Source organism: Acipenser ruthenus, chromosome 17 (genome assembly GCF_902713425.1).
Source record: "Acipenser ruthenus chromosome 17, fAciRut3.2 maternal haplotype, whole genome shotgun sequence".
NCBI lineage: Eukaryota > Metazoa > Chordata > Actinopteri > Acipenseriformes > Acipenseridae > Acipenser > Acipenser ruthenus.
Genome location: NC_081205.1, coordinates 32701646 through 32718118, shown reverse-complemented (window position 1 = coordinate 32718118; position 16473 = coordinate 32701646). Strand labels below are relative to the sequence as shown.

The 16473-nt window shown below is 43.7% G+C and overlaps 1 protein-coding gene across 2 annotated transcripts; it reads right to left on the bottom strand.

Annotated features, from left to right (window-relative positions):
* Positions 1-7022: 7022 nt before the first annotated feature.
* mfsd8l1 (major facilitator superfamily domain containing 8-like 1) lies at positions 7023-15030 on the bottom strand. Of its 2 annotated transcripts, none has more exons than XR_009307599.1 (12): positions 14635-15030; positions 12395-12580; positions 11950-12012; positions 11748-11867; positions 11307-11386; positions 10806-11109; positions 10613-10686; positions 10075-10288; positions 9656-9778; positions 9195-9325; positions 8563-9055; positions 7023-8384 (listed from the first exon to the last, which is right to left on the bottom strand). XR_009307599.1 is itself a non-coding variant. In XM_034038774.3 (12 exons), the coding sequence occupies exons 1-11, from the start codon at positions 14708-14710 to the stop codon at positions 8972-8974; spliced, it is 1455 nt and encodes a 484-aa protein (XP_033894665.3). In that variant the 5' UTR covers positions 14711-15030; the 3' UTR covers positions 7023-8384; positions 8941-8971. The 2 variants fall into 2 exon arrangements, 1 of the variants encoding a protein (XP_033894665.3); XM_034038774.3 differs by having other exon boundaries at positions 8941-9055.
* Positions 15031-16473: the final 1443 nt, after the last annotated feature.

Sequence of the window (16473 nt, the reverse complement as noted above, 5' to 3'; positions counted from 1 at the left end):
CACACACAGGCTTGTAGAGAGCATGCCTCCTCTCTCGCACACACACACAGGCTTGTAGGGAGCATGCCTCCTATCTCACACACAGACAGGCTTGTGGGGACTGGGTCCATTCGACCTCATCCTCACCCACTGCTGTGTCTCCTGTTTATAGCATCTATTTATTCCCTTTATAGTGCGGTCCTAAAAGCCAGCACTGTTCTTGTGTTTTTTAAGACCCTTTCCTAAAAGGTTTTCAGCTTCTTAACACATTCACATATTGTGCATTCATATCTGTTAATGGATAAACTGGGAACACTTGTTCTCCTGAATTCTCAGCGCACACTTTCGCCCCTGTAGCAGACAGAGCACTCATTCTAGATCTCAAGAGTTGCCTGTCTCTTGTGGTCGAGGGCCACAGATGGTAAAATTAGGGCACTGGTTCTGTGCTTGTTATTTCATCAGCACAGATGTGCTGTTGTTTTTTTTCACATTGAAAATCGCTTGCAAAGCAGCTGTTTTTCCTCCTTTAAAGAAAGAAGATGGGTCAAAAGGGGATGTCTCTGCTTCTGAGTGTTGTATCTTTTCCACACCAGAGGCACAATGCAATAAAAGAGAGACACTAATCTCCCTGGACAGCCAGGAGTCGAAATTGGACAGAGTTTGGGATGGATGGGGGGGACAGAGAACTTCCCGACCATGCCCAGTCAGGACCCTGAGCAATTCAGACCTGTCCAGTCCCTGGGTTTCTGTTTGGGTGAGCGGTGCATTAAAGTCTAAGCAAAGCAGTCTGTCAGCTGGGTGGAGTTGTGAAGCAAGCTCGCTAGATGAGATGGGCATGTTTGTTTGTATTTGTTTATCTGTGTTACAGGCTGTGGAGACTGTGTGCAGGGTCGGAGTGGAGCGGAGCGGACAAGGATTGCTTAGGGGCACACTTGCTTCGTCACGCATCATCGCTCCAATCTTCACTGAAATTGGGAATTCAAATTCAATATTTAAATTAGATGCTCTGGAAAATAATCAGTGCATGAAATACTGTACTGCAATGCAAAAGCAGGAATGCCTCAGACAAACAAGCACATAGCAGTATGTGACATTTGCATTTCTTATATATATATTCCTCCATCAATGCCTTTAAATATTAAATTGACCCAATAAATCATTTATCATGTCTGTAATAGGACTGAACTGAAGGAACCTGCCCCTAGATTAGATAGATAGATAGATAGATAGATACTTTCTATATTTTTTCAGATCATCCCCCCACCAGTTCTATTTTATACTTGAAATAAACTACAAAGGTTTGCATTGAGTATCTTTAATTGGTGTGTATTTTGTATTGTAGTTACTTAGTAAATGCACGTGTACTTTTTTTTTTTTTACGTAATTAGTGTTATTTTGCATAGTTTCAATGTACTTAATGTGTAAATCGTTTTGCATGATATAACCCTAACCCTTTTCTGTTACACTTGTGTACTAACATATATATAAGTGTTACCAAACAAAATGCCTCAATCCTGCTAGAAAATAAGTGCACGCATTTTATAATACAGGTTTTGTAACATTTACTGACATATTTTATTGGGTCTTTTTTCAGTAAGCTAAATCGTATCATGAAAAAGATGATTTGTTAACTGAGATGTATTGAACAGATATCAAGAACACTCAAGATAGTGCTATATTCGTCTAGTTTGTGATTCACTGTGTGAGTGTGTGATGGTGCGTGGGTATGGAAGTGCTTATTCATCTAGTTTGTATCAGATATAACCCAAGTTACCCTGGCAGTGCAGAGATGATGCCAGTGAGGTTCAAAAGTTCAACTGGGGGAGGCTCTATTTAAGGCTCAGCAATCTCACCAGGACTGGGATTATTATTTCATTTTCTGGTAATTGGATTTAATGAACGATTTAACAACACAGCAATCCTGGATCAAATCACAAACCGCTACTGCCTTCAGCACTGACCCCAACAAACTGCTTACAGTCCACTGTCTGTCCTTCTCTGTCCTTGTGTGTCTGTCTGTCTCACAGCTGTATCAAACCCCACGTCTCCCCTGGTGTGCCTGCAGAGGCCTGAAACCTCATCTCCTCAAGCAACGTTCCAGGCCACAGTGGCTCCCTGCTTCCACAGCTTTACATTACCACAAATGGTAAAATGCTTTAAGACTTTTTAGAAGTTGTTTAACACCAGTTTCATACAGCACGTACATGTCTATGTAATATTTTGAAAAGAAGTTCTCGGAGTGGAATAAAATCATTTTACCTGCATAAAACTAGCAGGAAATTATTCAGAACAGTAACTGCTCCTTCCTGCAAGCAAGCTGTTACCTGCAAGTTTTATACAGTTAGAAATGTTTTATTCCTCTTTACAAACTTGCCTTTTTCAGTAGAGAAGGTTAATAATGGTTCAGGTGAAAGTCTATTCCAGAGTGCTTTGCAATGCTGATCAGTGTTATTATGTTAAAAAGAGCACTTCATGAATTAAAGGTGCTGTGAAGTTGTTTCTGTGCTCCTCGTTATTTATTGAAGTTTTCTGTGAGTTGTAAATGCTTCATGTGGTTGATCCCAGTGTGTGCTGTGAGCTCTGTTCCAGTGCACAGTAAAGCTAGCGCACCTCTCTCTGTATCAGGTGGGATGCAAAAGCACAAGGATAGCAGCAGTGCAGAATTGAACAAGATTTCCTGTTATAATTCCAAAAGCCTTTTTTAAAAAGCTTAAAACCTGCTTTATGATTGCACAAGAGAGTGGAAAAAAAGTGCAGAAAAAAGGTTTCTAAACTTTTGACCCTCATCACGCTGTCTCTCATTCTCGCTCTCTCTCTGTCACTCTGCATGGTGGGAGAGTGATGCAGGGAGGAGGGGGCCGCAAACAGCCCTGTCTGTAGAGAGGAGAGCCCCCCTCCCCTTTACTCAGCCCTGTCTGTAGAGAGGAGAGCCCCCCTCCCCTTTACTCAGCCCTGGCTGTGGAGAGCCCCCCTCCCTTTTACTCAGCCCTGTCTGTGGAGAGCCCCCCCCCCTCTCCCCCACCTCCCTTCACCCCGCCTGAGGCCCCTCTGCGCACTCACAGTTCAACAGCAGGCCACTAGGTCATGCCACACGTTTGATTTTCACACCGTTTTTGTCCTAATCCCACATCAAGTTAATCGGGGTTAACAAGCACAGTGTTCAGTGGGGCATTGCGAGGATCAGCTTAGCGAGCCTTAATGCTGCTGACACAGATGGGGAAATAATCTGCCACTGACTGGAGAGTGCTCGCTCCCGGGCCGAACAAGGAGAGAACTGCACTGCCCTTTTAACCCAGGAATACCAACTTCAGGGGTACATTGCCGGTTTAATTCGGTATTCACTCGTACATGGTTTTCTGTTAGATTCCTACTGATATTTACATGCAGGCAGATATCAAGCCCCCCTATTTGTTTATATATCATGCTTTTGATCATTACAAAACAAACCACAAATGCACTTTATTGTAGGAACGGTTCACTGTAGGAGCTTTGCTTCACCAACGGGCGTCCCTTCTTCTTCTACTTGTCATTTAAACACGATCAATACGGTTCAATCAATCATCAGTCTGTGGTAGAGAATGTGAATGTGCATCTGAAAGAGCTGCTTATTCCTCATGTTCATGAGCCAAGGAGATACTGTACAAATAAACATTTACAGCAAACATGTCCCTAAACTTTTGACCTCATCTCTTGTTTTTGAGGCCACCAGGACCCCCCCCCCCCTACCCATCGAGTGCAGCTTCTCCCCGAACCACCCGCCGTCTGGCATTTCTCCAGCCCCCTTGCTCGCTCACGGTTCAGCGGCAGGGCACCGCCAATACACCCGCCCTCCTCAACCACATGATCACGACATCAACAAGAGGGAGGGCTGAACAAGAAGGATCTGCCTCTCTACTGTCATCCCCGCTGAGACTTAATCCGTTTGGGATTTTACTGGTCACACAGTGCCACCTGTTGCTCAAGTATTGTTACTGCAGTCTTGGTTTAATGAGAGGGCACACATACCAGTTTTTTTATTATTATTATTTATTTATTTATTTAACAGTAATGATAACCTTTATTAAAATCAAAGATAGTTATGAGGTTGTGTAAAGCACTGGTGAGACCAGAAACCAGGACCAGAGATAGACTCAGGACAGAAGGAAGGAGACACTTCACACAGAGAGTGGTGAGGGTATAGAATGGGTTACCCAGCTTTGTTGATGACCTGGCTACTCTATGCTTTATCATGATGGTCCCATGCTGCCCTGCCCTCTGGTATTGTTCTTTACCCATGCTTTAACCTGAATCTTTTTTGACACACAGCATGTACACACAGTACAGTGCTTTGTCCTCTTTCAAACCCCCAGTAATACAAAATATTACACCTGGGCTTTCAAAAGGATTGCATATTGCAAAAACTTTGTATGAGGTTTTGATAAAACTAAAAGAAAATTTTGATTTTGCGTATTAAAAAGAGCCGCATGTTCGTCTTGCCACAGTTCTTGTTTTTAATTGTAATTCTGCTGACAGGTCAAGTCGCCCCGATGCAGCAGGATTCTGTATGTTTACAGCAAACAGCTCCCTAAACTTTTCACCCCGCTGCTCTCTCTCTGAGGTCACAAGGAGGCCACCCTGGGGCTGGCAGCTCCCCAGACACCCCCCGCCCCGCTCCGCGCGCGCGCTCGCTCACTCACGGTTCAACGGCAGGGCAGCGCCATCACGTGAACACGCCAACAACATAACCGAAGAACCCCAAACAGACACCTCCTCTTTGTTATTTAATCTCATCCTTTAATTCTTATGGGATTTAACCTTGCCACACAGCAACACCTGTTGGACAAAGGTTGCAATTGCGTTTCCTTTTCTGTGTGCTTTTTCTGCACAAGCACACAGAAAAACAACATCTAAAACCGTATTTAATATTTAGGGCATTTAATTTACATAAAAGTAAACTGTTATCAAACATACTGTAATTCACTTCTGTAAAGAGTTCCTGGAGTTTCAAGCCTTATTTGAATCATCTGTTACGTTGTATCACACAGCCTCACTGTATTCTTTCTTGTAACACGGTTAGTCATAGTAAAAGTGGTAGAAGTAGTATTGACAAGCTGCAATGAAATATAAGCCAGCAGCAGTCACTCAGTGTGTCTGCCTGTGTTCAGATGATAGGTTTTCTTGTCTCCAGCCTGCAGTGGCCCCTCGCTGTTAGCTACTAATCAGTCACTTCAGCCCACATATACTTCTGCAATGTGCTAAACTCAATTTCTCATTGTGGACGCTGCTCTCACACTCACAGCACATGCTGTTTGTCTTCATTTCTGCAGGTGTCACTCAGCTTGTGCACATGCTACTTCTTGAGCTTTAAAAAAAAAATCTCCTTAACCCTCTGCCCTGCTTTGGATTGCTAGGATAACAACGTGCACATTATTTCAGGTTTGATAACTCACTTCTATAGCATTCTCCTCACTGTAATAATAACGATCAGAACTAGGAGACTCGTTGACCCTGAGCTGGCACCTGTACATTCTGATGCGTACTAATACCTGTACATTCTGATGCATACTCATTGCCTGCACAGTGTTCTGTTGTATATTCCACACTGTGTACCTCTACTGATACAGCAGTACATGAATGTGTGGAATGGCTTGTAACTGCACGGTGGTCAGGAGGGGGTAAGCATCACTGTTGAACGCGCTGAGCTGTGTCCGCATGCAGCTGAAAGAGAGAGAGAGAGGTCCCAGTGTGGCTGGGATGGCATGTGCCGAGAGAGAGAGAGAGAGGTCCCAGTGTGGCTGGGGTGGCATGCGCCGAGAGAGAGAGAGGTCCCAGTGTGGCTGGGATGGCATGTGCCGAGAGAGAGAGAGAGAGAGAGGTCCCAGTGTGGCTGGGGTGGCATGTGCTGAGAGAGAGAGAGAGGTCCCAGTGTGGCTGGCATAGCATGCGCCGAGAAAGAGAGAGAAAGGTCCCAGTGTGGCTGGGTTGGCATGCGCTTTGGTACAGTTACATTAATGTTCTTTCTTCAGATTGTGAAATGAATCCAATTAATCCAGTAACCAGACCTTAGAAATTCCAGTCTGCTGAGGTCAGTGCTGGGATAAAGTAGCCAATCTGTCTAGAGCAGTGCTCTTCAAAGGTTTTTTGGCACATATGTGTATTTCACAAAAGGCCAAGGGCGATATCATTTTTCTCTCATGACAGTTAACTAAGTTCCAGAATATAAAATAAAATGGCATTAAATTACAGATTTATCAAATGGAATAAAAGCAGGAAGTGAGAGACTGAGAGAGTAAGTAGAGGGTAATGACTCCAGTTCCCCTCCTATTACATCAGCACTGCACCATTCATGATTAGGACAGCTTTGAGGGCTGTTATGTGTATTACTTTTTGATGGAAGATGTTATGATGCTGATATACACAGATATGTTACTGTATTTTATGTAAGGTTACTGAGTGAATTGCAGGGAGCTACCTCACTGTGATCTGCGAGGAAGCAGTGCCACCATGAGGCGATCACAGGAAATACAGGGCTGATTTCCATTTCTTTTCTGTTAAATGCTCAACACTTTTGTTCCATGTTTACCTGTGCTGCAATAAGATTTTTTTTTTTTTTATATAATTTTCTCAAAACTAAAAGCTATGTCTGTACTCATTTTGGTGTGACGTTTAGTAAACGTAAAATATTTAAAACGGACACATTTTTAGGGACTTATTGTTTCTCTCCAGTAGGTGGTGCTAGTGTATCAGTCAGATTCAGTAAGGGGGTGCACCAAGTGAACCAGATCACTAACCTGCTCTCACACCAGAGCAAAGGAAGCAGCTTTGTATCTAACATGAATACTAAACAGGTCCTCATTAAACTGAGCTGCATGTGCTGTAGGGTCCCTTAAACATACAAGTATTCCAAGTGTTTTACTGGTTTTGAAACTGAGGGCCGTTTGCACACTGTGCGATTTCTTTCAAAGCAAATGCTGATAGAAAAAGACTTCCTTAAGAGCTCCTACTAGCACCCCTTTTTTTTTTTTTTGCTGGATAATTACAAAAGGAACACACGACTGTCCGTTGCATTGCTTTATTCGTTTTATTGCACAGTTGCTCTTGACCTGTAGAGTATAAAGTACATTCACTTCAGGTTTTGGAAGAAAAAAAAAAATCTAAAAATAATGATCTTCTACAGCATCAACAGATTTAATCAGTGAAAGTTCAAATTCAAACACAGCAGTTACACCATTTGGACACCAGTGGTGAACTAAAGGACAGGGGGAACGGGAGAGGATAACAGCCACTCTGCTACTCGTAAGAACAGGCACTGTTCACTGCCTTTGTGAAATGCTTTCAGTACGCAACACTGTACTTCTGTCGGGTAAACATTTTCAATTCAAATCAGATTACTTGTTTTTACACAATGATGCTTCTGTTCCCATTTGCTGTAGCCAGTGAGTTCCCAATGGAATCTTAGCAATGGTCATGACTCTACCCGCCTGGCGCTCATCTGCTTTGCTCAATCAGGGGAATGAGTGAGAGGCTTGTGAGAGTTTCAATGGTGCTATTCTTGTAGTGAGGGAGGAGACACTGCTGACCCATCTGATCATAGCTTATTAAATGATATGAATGAAAAAGAAAAAGCTGCATTAAAAAAGACAACTGCATCTGCAGTGCTTTAATCCTTGATGCCTCCAAGCATTTAGATATTGCTGTCGATCCAGGCCCAAGCCACAACAGCAAGGAAACCCCATCCGTGTGCAATGGGATTCCTGCACTGTCTGCAAATAACTGTGTGCATGTTAATGACATAGTGCACTACTTACAGGGAAGTGTATAGTATCACAAACCCTACTATATAACTATATATTTTTCAGTGTTTATTTTTAGCTATTTTTGAGTTTTATGTAAATCGTTTTTTTTCAGGGCTTTCGTTTTTGATATACTGTATGAAATTTAGTGTTTTCGGTTACTTTTTTGGGGTTTTTTTTGTGTGTGTCAAAATATGTATAGTAACTCAACAGTACTTCCACTCTTAAGTTATACCTTCTTTCCTTTGCTGTCTTCCACAACAAAATTCCTAAGGTCTCTGGCACATTCTTCTGGAGTTTTTGTGTATAGGCATTTTTGTACATTTCATCACATTTCAGTGGTTAGAGTTCAGGATGGTCTGAGGATCAGGAAATGGAAGGGATTAGTGACTGTTTCAGAGGCTGTCTCTACAGATGCACTACGGTATTGGGAGGTGTGTGTGTGTGTGTAGGGAGATCATCTCTTGTTTATAATGGCATCACAGCCCTGCCTAGGGCACTGGAAGAAGTGTCCAGCTCATGTCCAGCCTGGCCTTGCCTCAGTGAATGTCAGCCCAGCGTGAGTGGTGTGTAGTGCAGCCTCTCAGCCGGTCAGTCAGGGGAGGAAGGTTCACATTCACAGAGAACAGAGACCTGGACAGAGACACAGAGACAGTCAATCTCGCTCCACACTCGGAACTGCTAATGAGGAATGCATTATATATATATATATATATATATATATATATATATATATATATATATATATATATATATATATATATATATATATATATATGCACAGGTACTGCTTGCTTTAAGAAGTAATTACCCATAGAAAATGGGGTCACTTCTATAGGTGGCTGTGTAGTCCAGTGGTTAAAGATAAGGACTTGTAACCAGGAGGTCCCCGGTTCAAATCCCACTTCAGCCACTGGCTCATTGTGTGACCCTGAGCAAGTCACTTAACCTCCTTGTGCTCCGTCTTTCAGGTGAGATGTAATTGTAAGTGACTCTGCAGCTGATGCATAATTCACACACCCTAGTCTCTGTAAGTCGCCTTGGATAAAGGCGTCTGCTAAATAAACAAATAATAATAAAAAACAAAAAAACAAGAAACGTATTTCAATAAGTATTTCTCTGAAACTTTATTGGGTTAATAGGCTAGACTGCAATGAAAGTCACATACCGTTCTGATGTGTTAGCCTACCTTCAGCCTCTCTGCCAGGTTTCCACGGGCACTAGCCACAGTCCTCCTGGGTGTCAGTGTGGTTGGTCTTGGTACGAGGCTCCACCAGGTGCTTGTAGGACACGCCCATCATCACCTGAGCAACACAACGCAGCATCAACAATCCGGATACACAGACACACAATGTTTTTAAAAACATGTACTCTGAGCGCCCTGTGAGCACTATAAGCTTGCCCACACACACGCAGTACAGTATCTCCAGTACAGATACTCACAGTGAGTAGAGTCAGCAGCCCCATCATCACCCCCAGCATGACATACAGGTTCCTAATCAGCCCACCTGCCCACAGGGGGCCCAGGATGGTGGCCAGACCCCCAACAGAGCGCCGCAGACCTTGGCTGAAACCTGGGGAGAGAGAACAGGACAGTTAGAGAGAAGGCAGTGTAACTTGGGAGAGTGTGTGGCAGAGGGAGGAGAGAGCTATGAGTGCTGAGTGGTATTCATATACTGTATGTGTGGCTCTGTGGTGTAGTACGATTTAGGTTTGTGTCTGTGTGTGACCACATGTTATCTACATTATAAATCATGACGCCGATCACAACAGTAGATTCCAGTACATCATATTTTGCTGTAAGTGTTGTCCTTTGCGTGCTAGACTACCAAGTGATAAAATTCGAAGTAGAGTGGCTTGATAAGTGGATTTTACATCTCTGGATCACTAACACAGTGACTCACCCTGCGTCTTCTCAGCCGTCACCTTGGAGAAGAGGGAGATCTGCGCGACCGCCACGAAGGGGAGCCCCAGAACCTGCAGGAACACCCCGATAACAAACTGGGCCAGCAGCCAGGCCCCACTGCCTGGGAGAGGCACACAGAGCAGCACATTAGGGGACCAGCGTTTAGACAAGGCTGGCTCAAACTCCAAATCGAGATACGTGTCGAGCATGGTATTTATACAGAACCTGTTACATATTTATTGTACCCCAGATAACTGTGCAGAGGGTTCACTGTGTTATTTGCACAAGCTCAAATCTAAAAGCACAGCGCTCCTTGCATGACCACGCTGCCCCTTGGTCAGTCTTTTCAGTCAGGATAGCAGGAGTAAAAGCTCTATATACTGGGGTTCCCCTAATGGAGCTGTGGAGTGTGGTTACCTCGGGGCTTGCACAGGAAGATGAGGAACCAGACACAGGAGACGTTGCAGATGACCAGCCCCACAGCCAGGATGACCCGGTCAGCGTAGCGGCAGCTGAGCCAGCGCACGAAGAAGAAGCCGGCGATCACCTCGATGCCACACAGGCAGTACATGGCGCTGTTCTCCAGCTCCCCGAAGTTAAAGTACTTCTGAGTGAGCGGTGTCACCATCGTCTGTGAGGAATACAGACACAAAGGCAGCCAATCAGGCAACTACAACAAGACAGGCAGGAGGGGCGGGATCGATGCGCAGCTCAATTTACGAACTGGCTGCACTGTCCTGGCCTCTGCTGCACCACAATGCTGAAGACTACATTACAATGTGGCCAGATAATACCAGATAGTTCCTCTTCTTTCCAGAATCTTTCAATACAGATAACTGGACCCAACACTAGGTCTATAACATACGTTATAATACAGAATCCCGCGTGGGTAATGCATGCAAACTCCTGAATTCTTGGATAGTACATGACAATGCAGCACAGGGAGTGCTCTCACCTCCAGGGCGGTCTGGTTGAACAGGGTGATGAACTGGGCAGACAACAGAACCACCACCTCCTCCCGCAGATACTCTGAAACACAGGGAGCACAGCGTCACCTACAGGAGGGAGGACTACAACACACCTTCACACAGGAGGCACCGGGAGTGGCAGGCGCACACAGAAACAGACAGACAGAGAGCCAGGCCCACCTCTGCTTGCGCTGAAGCTGTGGAAAGGGCTTGTGCTGCGTGAGGGAGAGGGCTGGTCGAGGTTCCCGTTGGGCAGGCTCGGGCTGTGCTGAGGGAGCTCCAGGATGTCGGCAGTTTGGATGCTGCCGTAGGACTCCTGGATGTCCTGGGCTACTAGCGGCTTCTCCTCCTCGTCCTTCCCTTCCTCCTCTTCCTCCTGCTTTATCTCCTGCTCCTCCCGCTGCAGTGCCCCCCGTGGCGGGAGGTCCCAGTACATGAAGAGGACCACAAGCTGCAGTAGCATCCATAAGAAGCACATGAAGAGCTGCCGGCACAAAGACAGGGAGAACGAACAGCTTACAAAACAGCACTTGTTATGGATTGCACTGTAGTTCTGTATACATTCACCTGCTAAAACACACACACACACACCAAACACGATTGTACAAAGTGCTCTTACCACAAACTGAATGCTACAGTAGCCGAGGAAGAAACCGCTATGAACAGACAAACAGCTCTTACCCCAGGGGAGGTGTATTTATTCACTACAAACGGGCCCAGTTTGAAGTCACACAGTCGCAAGAAGAGATTAAATGCTGGACCTGCGGGAGACAGACAGACATATGTTAGAAAAGTCTGATACTATTCCACAAATTTACCATGCCACTCCCTTATAAAAGTTCACCACTTTATTTTTGCATGCTGTTTTTGCAGTTGTCCCATTCTTTTTCCATGTTTACACTATGCATTGACCCTAGTTTACCCTGGTTTGCCATGTTTTTTAATATGCTTTACCATACCTCGCTGTAATTTACAATGCTTGCCTATGCTGTACTATACTTTCACTACGCTTTATTACACTTTGCTATGCTTTTACTATGGTAAACTTTTATAAGGGATTAGTGCACGTGCATGATGGCCAATCAGGTAAAAATAAGGTAATAAAAGTGTACACAGACTGACCAATCAGCAGCCCCGCCTGCCTGCAGGCCATGACTGCAGCGAAGACGGTGGCGCGGCCCTCGGGCGCCGTGGCGCGGGTCAGATAGCCGAAGATCGAGGCACCAGCCCCTGTGCCAATACCTGCACGAGACAGAGGAAAAGGAGAATGGAATTCTACCTGTACAGCTTAGTGCATTCAAATATCCGCAGAACAACCCCTTACCTGCCACCAGCCGGCTGGACAGCAGCAGCCACTTGGAGACCCCCATGAAGTACATGAAGTTACCTGCAACAGACAGACCACTGGAGAGGGTTAATGGAATTTAGTAAGGGGTGCTGTTCACTGCACAGAATACAAATAACTTATTCAAAATGTTGAGACAGACTTTTTACTAAATTCGGTAGAAGAGGTGCTATATGTCACAGTATTTCAAAAGTGTTTGAGTGCTTCTCACTGCACGTCATTTGGCTTTTATCAGGCCATACTTTTCCATGCCCCGTATTAGAACAGGCTGTTCAAGCTGCGGACCAGCGAAACTAACACAGTTTTGAATGCTCTAATAGCAGGGTTTTTTCCCTGTTCTAATGTATTTCCTCACCAGACGCAGTAGACTATTCCAGTCAACCCCTTTAATAAACTCAGTAAAGGAAGGCTGGCCGACGCTCACCTACGATCTCGAAGAGGTTAGCAAAAAGAATGATGGCCTTGGTCCTGCGAGTCCGGTCTGACCAGTGTCCGAATAGAGGCCCGGCCAGCAGACCCGTCAGAGAGAACGCAGAGAGACCCAGCCCCAGGAAATAGGGCTCTGCATGGAGGGTCTGCAGGTACTTCCAGATGGTGGGCAAGATCACCGCTGAGAGAGAGAGAGCAGTCGTTAATCATCGCTTCATCATCACAATAACATTGCAGACAGCCTCTATATCATGCATATCGGACTGTTCTAGACGGATAACAGTCTTAACTCTAGAACTCTATTGAATCCCACAAGAGACATTGAAAAAAGACTCCCATTGCATAGCAGTTTGATCCATTCCTGGTTTTGCTATGTGTTTAATGAGACACACCTGAGCCTGTTACATATACACTGGAGCAAATCAAGCTCCTAGTAAAACCTGGAATGGCTGAAAATGCTATGCAACAGAAGAGTTATTTCCACCCCTGTTGATACAGGTATAGGTAAATAACGCATTGTATAGCAGACATATCTTATTTTCATGTGGGAGGGTAAATTCAACTCTGAGGGTTCAGAGTTCAGTGACAGTTCAGGGTGTAACGAGCTGGAGAGTGCCGAGTGTACCATGAGTGTGCAGAAAGGGACTGGATTCACATGCAGTAAACTGCACTGTCTATGAAACGCTTGTTGTTAATCATTTGCAGGCTGGCCTGTCATTGCATGTAGCTGCCTGTATCTAAACTTACCACAGAAATGACTTTAAAACCTATACGTCATACATTTATTAATTACATACTTTAAATCACAGGTTTGAATTACCGCGCGTTTGCATTTGGACAGTTAGGGTTCCCCTATATTGATTGGGGTTGCCCTTTATGCAGGGGGTACAGAAAGTGTGAATGAGGGGGAAACGCGACTGTAAGCATGGCGAAACTAAACAGCTGCACTGTTGTTATTTATTTATTTAGCAGACGCGTTTATGCAAGGCGAGTTACAGAGACGAGCCCCTCTTGCTTACGGTAATATAAAGCCTTTTGAACACATACTGTGTATCAACAATTAATGCACAAGCCTTCCACAGTGTTCTCAAAGTCAAAGGAACAGAAGCCAGCTCAGAACAGCTACCCGTTGTTCCTGTTGGGATTGGCTAAATTTAGCAGCGGTGGTTTGGTAACGGTGTTACGCAGAATTCTGTATCCCCTTAGATTTGACGCCTGCGTAGATCAAGATCGCTACACCTGAACGCTTGATCTTTCTGAACAGTATTTACAAAATATGTTTTAAAAGAAAAATACAGTTTTAATATACTTTTAATCAAGGGTTTCGTGTATTGAGCAACGCAGGAGGCTGAGCGTACTGTAGTAAATCAGTGGTCTTAAATGTGCTGTTTTATTTTGCTACAGAATTAGTTTGGTCTTGTTTTCAATATTTGTTGCAAACTGCAGCAGAACTCAGTGGCAGTGCTTGAGAACACAGCGGGACTCGGGCACAGGAATATCAGCTTTGAAGAACTGCATCTGCACAGGTATGGAATCATGCGGGGATACGTGGGGTACAGAAATCTATGTAACACACCGTTACATGAAGATCACAGAGCGGGTTGAACTGTCATACAGTAATGCTGTGCAGTTTTACAATATGTTCGTTGCATGCTCAATTGTTTTGTATGTAGAAATGCTCCTACAGGAGTAAGTTATCAAGGTCTGAGTGCTTTAGGAAAAATAAAATGGTTGATTATAATAAACATCCATGTTATTGCCTTTTAGTTAATGAGAACAATAATACAAAAAATGTTGAAACCACAGTAACTCGAAATTTGACAAGTCGCACCCTGCTTATTTGCAAGAGCTGTGTAAAGAATATAAGAAAATGTACAAACGAGAGGAGGCCCCATTCAGCCCATCTTGCTCGTTTGGTTTGGTTGTTAGTAGCTTATTGATCCCAGAATCTCATCAAGCAGCTTCTTGAAGGATCCCAGGGTGTCAGCTTCAACAACATTACTGGGGAGTTGGTTCCAGACCCTCACAATTCTCTGTGTAAAAAAAGTGCCTCCTATTTTCTGTTCTGAATGCTCCGTTACCTAATCTCCATTTGTGACCCCTGGTCGTTGTTTCTTTTTTCAGGTCGAAAAAGTCCCCTGGGTCGACATTGTCAATACCTTTTAGGATTCTGAATGCTTGAATCATATTGCTCAATTCATGTAACTTTCCTGTAAATACGACAAAAATCCTTACCGTATTCAATGCCACTGAAAAGGAATATTAGTCCGATTGTGAAATTGGTGAACCTCTTCTTTCGTTGGTATTCCATATTTAAATGTATTTATTTCATTAAAACGAACGGTTGTATCTGCTAGGGTCGTTCTCAAGTAGCGATAGTTTAAATAATTAAAATTGCCACCAATGTCAAAAAACACGTTATTGCTTTAACAATGAATCTTTGGAAGTACATTGTTGATATCATTGAAAGCGATCAGGTAATTCACTCGTTATTTTCTGTCTCGATCGCCTGTCACTTTTAAATAATGCCAATGTGTCGCTTTTGTAGTAGATGGCTGTTGTTTTAAATCCACCGTTCAGAAAACGGTAATGACAGCGCAGTGAACATCCAGATTTACTTCTGCGCTGTAGACTGTCCTTCCCCTCTTCCGGTGGGAAGGGTTGTCATAGCAACGTTGTCAGATTAGCTCAGCCCATCACACGAGGTGCATCACAAGACAGCATAAACTCTATTTGCATTTGTCTTAATACCATGTCGTTTTGGACCTCAAGATATTTAGAAAATATATTTATTAAATGAAAGAAAAAAAAAGAAAAAAGTGGCGTTTGGATTACACTAAGTCATGACACACATCACGCAGCAGCAACCAGACTCTTGACTCACTCTGATTCATAATTCAGTGCCTGTCGTCTGCAGCGTTACTGGCTCCAGTTTCTCCAGTGCTTACCAGGCTAGGCTGGCTGCAAATGTACGTTTGGATCGCAGCTCATCAACGAGTATAACCCAGAGTTCAAAGTTACAGCTTCGAGTTTTTGATTTCAAGACGTGCACCCAGAGATTCACTCAGTTGCGGGGAAGGTTACAATAACCATTAGAAAAAGAAAAAAAAAAAACAGTATATATATAATATATATATATGGCTCAGGCTTATTCTGTGTGTGTAATACAAATGACAAGGGAGTATTGTTCTTGATGTAATTTGCTTCATTTAAGCTGCCCTGCACTTCTTATAATTATGCATGAGACACACTTAATTGAAGTATAAAGCATGCATGTCACACCACTTTACATGAATCATTCAGTACTTTGACTTGACAGCTTCTACATGCACACTTTGTTTGTAACTTTATGTTCTGCAATACTTTTTAACAAAGAAAATTGTAAACTTTGCACTAGAGATAATACTTTGCATTTTTATGGCGAGGGTATTGATTCTGCAAAGCATTTCTCAGGGCTGTTTGCAATAAACTGACACGAGCACGTCTAGTTCTTTACAAGGTATGTCATACTGTACCTGTACCAAGTTAGGACTTTCACATGTAATACACATTAGGGTCTATCATCACTACAGCTCTACTAGAATATAAGATTAGCTTTATACAGAGCCTCTGGATCTTTGTTCAAGATGGGAAACAACATTTTGTAAATCTTCAAATTCCTTCCCCCAGTTCAAAGGCTTTGCGATATCCAGAATTGTATTGTATTCTCCTGACTTGCATTAACAGGCACTCTTGACGCATTACATTCTAACCCCCCTTCACAGGGCTATCTTGCACTTTACTGTGTTTTGTGTCTGTGCATGTTCTCTTAATTAAAGATAAGTGGAGACACAGAAGTACTGGTTAGACCGGATTGCAACTGAACCCTGCTCTCTTGTACTTAGTGTCAGAATCTGTGAACCCCCTTCAAGAACTGTCAAGAATCAAACCTTATGATGACTATCTGATCCTGTAAGATGTCAACTAGACATGTGTCTGTATTAACTTGGGGTTGCTCGCGTTCTGGTGCGTTTCTGAAGGTTTATTCAGAATATTGTGATTGATTTTAACAATCACCGCTCTGTCTCCCTCTTG